The following is a 9,018-nucleotide window of genomic DNA, read 5'->3' as shown; positions in this document are numbered from 1 at the left end:
CAAAAATAAATCCTCCACAAAGAATAAATATTGAAAACTATTTTCTTTCAAAATGTTTTCCATATTGCTATATCTAGCCCCAATTAATCATTTGAACTAACAATTTAAAGCTACTAGAGATACTACATGCAGACAATATGTTTCTCACCTCCACGGTTCTCTATTCAATACTGCATTATTACTTATTCGACTCCTAGAACAAGTTGGCACGAGTTTGATGGGATAGCTGTAACATTGCAATATTCATCCAATGAAATATTTATAAGATCGTCTGATTTAATGCAAATGCGAATTTAAAATTTTAATTTGATAAGCTTTACTTTTAAGGTTTTTAACATTATATTCATTATTATGGGTTTATCTATAATATTTTTGAAACTTTAGTGGATTTTCATATATATATATATATATATTATTCGGTTGTTGAAGGCTAGATTCGCCCCTGATTTAATGTATGTTTCCCTTTTATTTACAGAAATTCCTTTTTCTTCTTTGTCCATGCAGTGGTTTATGTTGACAAGATTAAAAATGATAGAAGGCAGAAAACTAAATGTCAAACTAAGTACAATTATACTATCGAACCTACATCTATCTCACAAAAAATATTGATTGACTCGTAGAAGGAACAATGATTGGTAATATATGATCATGTATTGAAAAGTTGAGGATCTTACTGCAAATTTTTTTATTTCGAAGGGTTTACATGTAACCACAATATCTCAATTATTAGTAGCAATAATAATAGTATCTAGAATCTAGATTAATCATGACTTACCAGTCCCTTTCTCGTGTATTTTTTCCCACTATATATAAATTCCCTCTTCGCTTTGAATCTTCTCTTCAAACACACTTGAACAAAATCTAAGTCCTTCCCCCAAACTCAAACCTCTACAAAATATGGCCATGTCTCGGCCAAATTTAATAGAAAACCCTATAAAACTTAGCAAATTCAGGAATAATAATCAAGCTCAACAAAGAAATAGGTTATCTTTTTGGGCCTTTATTTTTTCCATTTTCATGTATATTTCAATCTTTTATATCTTCAACCTCTCCCCATCTACTCTTCTTAACACTACCAAATTCTGGTTCTTCATTTCCAACACTCTCATACTCATTATTGCAGCTGATTTTGGTTCTTTCTCTTCTTCAAGTGATCAAGAATATTCATTTGAAGAGTACATGAAAAAATGCCATCAAGAAAAGAGTGTTAATATTAGTACTTCATCATTTAATTATTCTCCGTATACCATCAAATCTATTGAATATAAGGAGACTAATCCACAAGAAGAGGTCGTTATGATAAAAGAAGAAGAAGAAGAAGAAGAAGAAGAAGAAGAAGAAGAAGAAGAAGAAGAAGAAGAAGAAGAAGAAGAAGAAGAAGAAGATGATGATGACGAAGAAGAAAACATAAAAGATGTGGTTTTTGTCGAAAAAAACAAAAAAGAAAAACAAATAATCAATATTAATGATAAAGATAAAGTTGATCACGAAGATAAGAAGAAGAATAAGAAGAAAGGTGAAGCCAAATGCGAACGGAGTAACTCAGAAAAAGCAATGATAAAGGTGGCGAACAATAATGGGAATATTGAAAAGAAGATTCATGGGATTCAAAGGTCAAAATCTGAGAGATATAATTTCGTAAATAAAGGAGATGAAGAAAATGAAGAGTTCTCAGACATGTCAGTAGAGGAGCTGAATAGAAGGGTAGAGGAGTTTATTCAAAGATTTAATAGACAGATTAGACTTCAAGCTGTTGCTAGAAACCGCCAAACTTAGGGGAAATCTATAAGGATGCGCTGCCTCCTCTCTAGTCGTTTTTGTTTTGTTTTGTTTTGTTTGGTTTGGTTGTCTTGTGTTCCGTTTTCTTTTTCTTAATAATAGTGAGTGTAAATGCTTTAGACTTATTCATGAAAGTATCCGGATCTACTTGTGTATAATTTGACTATTTTACTTATCTAGAATACGTTGCTACCTTCTACCTTCTATCTATACATGTATCAAATATATCATCATGATCTCTAAGGTTTACGCCCACTAGTAGGTATCTTAACATATATATCGATATATGAAAGGTTCTGAAGATTACAGGGTAAAATATGACGCGAAATAGAGAACGAAAATGGAATTTATTGATTCTTCTTTTGGAGGAAAAAAAGTATTTCTCGATCTTCGACTTGCAAAGAGAAATATAACATGCTTCAAGTAATAACGAAGACAGTAAGTAACAAATTTAATAACCGGCAGGTTGAGGATACTGATCTGTTTTTTCCAATAATCATCATATGTTTGACGTGGTAATTGAAAGGGTTCCTTCAAATTAAATTGGTTTTTTTTGTTGGTAAAAGGGAAATTAAACTACTTTTATTACTAGAGTAGTTTAGTACAGAGCTTGACTTGCCTAGGATACATCGTACCTAGCTAGAAACTCATTTTCATAAGAGGAGGAAACCAGAAAAGGGGTACATATAGATCATTAAGTTTTCAAAAACTTCTAAAATATTTTTATGCTTAGCCAGATCATTGGTTATTTTATTGTCTTCCTTTAGCCTATACTTTAGGCAATCATCAATAAAATTAGAATAATGGTTGTTACCATTTGAAAAAACATGTTAGTATTTTCTTTACATTAAGTTTCTATTCAACTAGTATGGTTCCATTTTATGTACTACGAAGTGTATGGACTTAAATTTGAGTAAATTATTCTAACTCAATCATGATAGATGATGCATCAGTTTTACGATAGTGTCAAACTACAGAAAAGAAAAGACGCAAAAATATTAGCTATCATATGCATATGGATCGTAATGATCGAAGAAATAACATCATAGTACTGTTATTCTTGTGGATAATATTTTTGTTTTTAAAAAAGAATTAAAAAGGAGGTTAACAAGTAAGTGAAATATTGTTCATATTTCTCAATTTTAACTAACTTACAATTATTTTTTCTTCTTTCGTCATTATAATGATGCCCTGTGGCATTACTATTGTGACGTGGCCATAAAAAAAATACGGTAAATTGTTACTACACTTTATATTGTTTGAGATGCAAGTGTATAACGTGGAAAGGAGGGGAAGTATATATGTCGAGCAATAATTGTTGGCCGAATACCTACTAATTCTCTAAACTTGGCACCATTTATTTGGTGCACATAAATTATATGATTATATTAGGATTTGAGCATGTGACTTATAGTAATTTTTGAATCAACTTTGTTGCTATACTAGAATTTTTCTGAATTTTTTCTTATATAAAGGGATTTATCCACTTTTTCTCTATCTGCATAGTATAATTTGACTACGGAGATTCAGATCCCTTACTCCTACTTAGCTTCGCTCCTTATATGGTGCTCTTAGGTTAAATTAAAGAGCCTCTGTAATCACAATTTGTATTGTCTATTAGCTTTGGATTTGCATGTCATTTGTTAGTCGTCCATTGGCCCTCAATACCTCTTACAAAGCAGAAAATCCTTCTTTTTGATACTTCCAAACAATTGTAAAATTCATTATTTTATTTTTTTTTTGCCATAAATAAAGTCGAGCCCGCTATTCAAATTGATCTCCCAAAATGTTTTGTCTCGTCTGTGGTTTGGTGCCTACAATTTCCCCCCTATTTTTTTTTTTTTAAGTTAAGCTATCATCAAGGCAGAATGCCGTTGATGTGGGGGGTTTGGCTTGACCCACTACTAAAAAAAAGAGTGTAATTCCGTCCACTATTTCCGATCGAAATCGGTCGGAAATTGATAATATCTGACTGAATTCTGATCGATTTTAATTGGTCGGAAAAACGATGGTCGCAAACGTGTACCGACCGAAATCGGTCGGAAACATCAAAGCGTTGACTGACTGTCAAACTTTAATTTCCGACCGAGTTTTTTAATTTTTAAATTTCTGACCGAAATCGGTCGGAAACTATTATTATTAATTTTCATTTTCCGACCGAATTCGGTCGGAAATTTAAAATAATAATAATAATTTTATTTAATTAAATAATTAGTTGTAAATTGTAATAAATTGTTAATTTATTTATAAAAATAAATATAAATTCATAATTTCCGACCGAATTCGGTCGGAAATTTCAATAAACTGGAAAATTTATTTGCAATTTCCGACCGAATTCGGTCGAAAATCTGGGTAAAAACTGGGCAGAAAATGCCTATTTTTGAGCTACACCACCTGCCAATTACAACCAATATCCATCCTATAATGGCAGCATTATATTGCTGCCATTCAACCATAATTAATCAACAACAATGAATATACTAACAACAACAACAATAATTAACTAACAAAAGCTATTAACTAACACTAACAACCATTATCTAACAACAACAACAACTAATAACAACCACAACAAGAACTACTAAAATATTCAATAACAAAGTAACAATATAATCATCATTCAAAACTAGTCTCAACTAAATATTGATAATTTCAATACTTTGTTTAGCAATACACACCATTCAATGAGTTTTTTTATCTAGCATCATCTTCATCTTCACTTCTAGAACCTTCATCGTCGGCACATGGGGAAGGCTCACGAGACCGGGGAATAGGAAAAGCACCACTAGCAAGAAGATTGGCCAGCTGACCTTGAAGGAGAGTAAATTGTTCGTCCCTCCTTTCTAGCTGAACTTGAAGGGTACCAAATTATTCATCTCTTTGTTTTTCTCTAGCCTTTGTCTCTTCAAGCTCTGCTGTCATCTTTGCGATCTTTTGTTCCATAGACGATATAGTCGACCTATCAATCGCCTCGATCTTCTGTCTATATAATATTATAAATATTTATAGTAGTTATGAAACTTACATGTAAAGTCTCCGCTCGGTCCTCAACCCATCTAGTTGGATCTGTCGGTGCCTTCTTCTTCCGGATGTGAGTCTCCATGAAGAACTCATCATGACTCATCTTCATCCCATATTTTTTTCCTACAAATATAATAAAACGTGTTAACGAAATTAAAATATATAAATATAATTCGATAAAAATAGATCGAAATATTTTAAGGAATTACCAGTTGTCTCCTCGTATCTTTCATGCTCCTTGAACCCAGACAATGCAAGGAGCCACCCTTCTCAGATGCCCGGGCCTTCTTTCCCAGTTCACTCTGCTTCTCGAATTTCTCGGTGGCCCAATACCTCTGCAGATCCTCCCATAAATCTGGTAGAACCCATGAAGGCTTCTTGTTAACCTTTCAAGCGGAGCAGAAGGAATTAGAGAGTCTCTTACGACATTTGTACTCCCAATTTGCACAAATTTTACTGTTATACCGGTCCTCCCAGGCACACTTAGTCTGCAAATAAAGTATGTAACTTTAGATGAAAATATTATTAATATAATGCTTAAATAGATAAGAATTATATTAAAACCTTAAATTGGTTGAATATTTATTGCACGAGATCCTCTGGAAAGTCACTCCAAGTCGGACGGGGTGCATTATACAACCCGCCAAGAATATCAGTGATTATCTTTGTAACCTGATGATTAGGAATGAACCTGCAACATAGTAATTACATTAAATAAACAAGAGCAGCTATTCCCTTCCCTTAGTGGATGACTAACGACCTCTAATTATTCATAAAATTATTTTGCCTCTTCGTTAGGAGGTTGTTCAACACTTTCATGGGTTTCAAAATCGAAGTGCATCCCAAAAGCATCTGCAATCATTTCATGGTATCTAGGATGTTGAACGTTATTCCCCACCGACATACTACTTTCACCAACAACTACATTATGAAATACACGTCACTACCATCAATCTCTCTATGACTAGTCCACACAAAATAATTATCCATACATTTTTTTTATAAAGATGAGCCTTAACATCCTCCGATCCAAAAAATTACAAACACTTGCACTTCACACAAGGACACCTAATCAACCCTCCAATCCGAAATGGTTCAAGTGACATTGCATGCGTAATAAATTCCTTAACCCCTTCTATAAATTCCTTCCTCAAAAATCGATAATTAGGATAATTCCTATTATACATCCAACTACGATATTCCTTCTACATAAAGAACGAATAAATTATATTAATCATAGTTCAAATTAATCTATAGAATTAAGTTACATAATATACTTTAGTTACAATATAATTAATTTAAATAATTTGAGTGCTTATTAATTTGAAAGTTCATATATGTCCCTAAATAAGTTTTTTTTAAATTCAATTAGACCATTAAAGGGAAATATAATTAAATTAAATAAAATTAGCTAACCCTAGCATTAATCATAATTAAAATTAGTTAAATTAAAAGAATTAAACCCTAGCATTAATCATAAATCATAATTAAACTAATACAACAAATAATTGAAAGAATTAAACCCTAGCATAATCATAATCAATATAATTGAAAGCTATAAAATTATCTAACCCTAGCATAATAATAATCTTCTAACATAGATAATTCTAGCATAAACATAATCAATAGGAGTAAACCCTAAATCTAATTAATCATTAACTAAACCCTAGTTTATACAATAGAAAAATTAAAATAACTTAAATTAAAAAATGTAGATAACTAACCTTGAAAGAGAAGAGAGGGGGTTTGATTTTGGGTGCTAAAAGCAGTGGGTGGTGGCGGCGGAGGAAGCAGTGGTGGCACTCGGCGGCCGAACAATGGCGGGGGAGGGGAGGGAGACGATGGGGGGCTTTGATTTTGGGTGAGGAGGGAGACAAGAGTTGATTTTGGGTGTGGTTTTGGGTGGAAATACAACTAGAGAGGAGAAGATGAGAAATGGGAGATAGATAGAGAAAATGGGAAAATGGGGAAGAAGCCCGTCCCTGGCAGATCTAAATTGGAAATTTCCAACCGAAATCGATCGAAAAATTTGGTCGGAAATATTAAGTGACATTTGACCGTTTGACCATGCCATTTCCGACCGAAATCAGTCGGAAATGTTTAGTTAATATATATATATATATATATATATATATATATATATATATATATATATATATATATATATACATCTTAATATAGCTAATGTTATATCGAATATAGCTTATATACTATACACTTAGTATATATATTATACTATACTATATATTTGTGTGTGTAAATAATAAAGAGCTTTTAAATAAATAATATTTAATACTTATTTGATATATATATAACTTATAATAAATAATAAGTAGTTAATTAATTATTAAATATTAACTAAACATGTGTCACGACCCGAAATTTCCACCTCCGGACCGTGATGGCGCCTAACATTTCACTTACTAGGCAAGCTAACGTTAGAATAACATTATCCATTTTTAAATTTATAAATAACAAGGAAGCATGCGGAAGCAATTTTAAAATAATCCATAATAATAATGATGTCTAAATACCATCCCAGAATTGGTATCATAAGTGCACGAGCTTCTAGAATAAATACAAATAAAGGTCTGAATAAAGTAAGGCTGTTTGGAAATAAACACACAGCTAAAGTGAAATAGACGGGGACTTCAGAACTATGGACGCCATGCAGTTATACCTCAAGTCTCCTCCGAGTAGCTGAAATCCGAGCAAAATTATGGCACGCCGCTGGTACCAACTCCAAAATCTGCACAAGAAGTGTAGAGTGTAGTATCAGTACAACTGACTCCATGTACTGGTAAGGGTTGAGCCTAACCTTGACGAAGTAGTGACGTGGCTAAGGCCGTTCACTTACATTAACTTGTACGCAATATTAGTAACAACAACAATAATAGGAATAAATCAAGTAATTCATTTATAATAATTGAAGGCAACTCAGCAGTCATAACCAATTATCATTTCCATTATTTCTGTTGTAGGGTGCAACCCACTCTCAAAATATATCCACATTCAGTTCTGTTGCGGCGTCCAACCCGCTCCTCCCAAATATTCATTTTAATCAAGTCTGTTGCGGCGTGCAACCCGATCCTCCAATATTAACTTTTTAACAAGTCTGTTGCGGCGTGCAACCCAATCCTCCAATATTGACTTTTAATAAGTCTGTTGCGGTGTACAACCCGATCCTCCAATATTGACTTTTAATAAGTCTTGCACGTCGATCCTATAATATTGACTTTTAATAAGTCTGTTGCGGCGTGCAACCCGCTCCTCCAACATTTTCATTTATCAATTCTTATAGAAGAAATTTTCCCAATAAATATAACAATTAATATAGAATTTCAAGACAACAAGCATACAATAATTATGGATTAATTATGAAGCAAACAATGACAAATAGCAAATTATTATGGAAATCATGGAGAAAATAGGCAGTTTAATATTTAATATGCTAAATGTCAAATAACAATTAAGGCACATAATTCAAATAGCATGTAACAATTAATGCAGGAATTCAAGAATTTACATTTGCAAAGAATAAGAGAGAAATAATTATTATTATAATTAATTTATGATTAAAAATAATTTATGATTTTTCAAGTAAGCAGGCAAACAATTAATTTGACGACGTATAGACACTCGTCACCTCGCCTATACGTCGTTACATGCAATTCACATAACAAACAATTTAAGGGTTCTATTCCCTCAAGTCAAGGTTAACCCCGACACTTACCTCGCTTTGCAAATTCCAATCAATTATTCAACCACAATTTTTCCTTTTAAATTTGCCTCCTAAAGCTTCAAATCTATTCACAAACAATTCAATATATTCAATACGAATCATAGGAATTAATTCCATATGAATTTACAAATTTTTCGGATAAAAATCTAAAATTTATTAAGATATTCAGCAGTGTGACCCACGTCTCAAATCCCGAAAAAACTCGTGAAATCCGAACACCCGTTCCGATACGAGTTCAACCATACCAAATTTGTCAAATTCCGATATCAAATGGACTTTCAAATCTTAATTTTTTGTTTTTGGAAAGTTTTACAAAAATTCTAATTTCTTCCATCTAAATCCGTAATAAATGATGAATATAGACATGAATTTGTGAAATACAATCACTACATGATAAAGAACACTTACCCAGTTCAAAGTCGTAAAAATCTCCCTTAAAATCGCCCAAATCCGAGACTTAAAACTCAAAAATGAGT

The 9,018-nt window shown here is 32.4% G+C and overlaps 1 protein-coding gene across 1 annotated transcript; it reads left to right on the top strand.

The window, feature by feature from the left end:
• The first annotated feature begins 855 nt into the window (after positions 1-855).
• LOC107805074 (uncharacterized) lies at positions 856-1,922 on the top strand. The gene has a single exon (XM_016629054.2). The coding sequence runs from the start codon at positions 898-900 to the stop codon at positions 1,774-1,776; it is 879 nt and encodes a 292-aa protein (XP_016484540.1). The 5' UTR covers positions 856-897; the 3' UTR covers positions 1,777-1,922.
• The last annotated feature ends 7,096 nt before the right edge of the window (positions 1,923-9,018 follow it).

The sequence above is a fragment of the Nicotiana tabacum genome, chromosome 17, assembly GCF_000715075.1.
Source record: "Nicotiana tabacum cultivar K326 chromosome 17, ASM71507v2, whole genome shotgun sequence".
In the NCBI taxonomy this organism is placed as follows: Eukaryota; Viridiplantae; Streptophyta; class Magnoliopsida; order Solanales; family Solanaceae; genus Nicotiana; species Nicotiana tabacum.
This window is presented reverse-complemented; position numbering and strand designations above follow the sequence as displayed.

Excerpts from the sequence above, each read along its gene's own strand:
- LOC107805074 (XM_016629054.2), top strand. The coding sequence starts at position 898 with ATGGCCATGTCTCGGCCAAATTTAATAGAAAACCCTATAAAACTTAGC.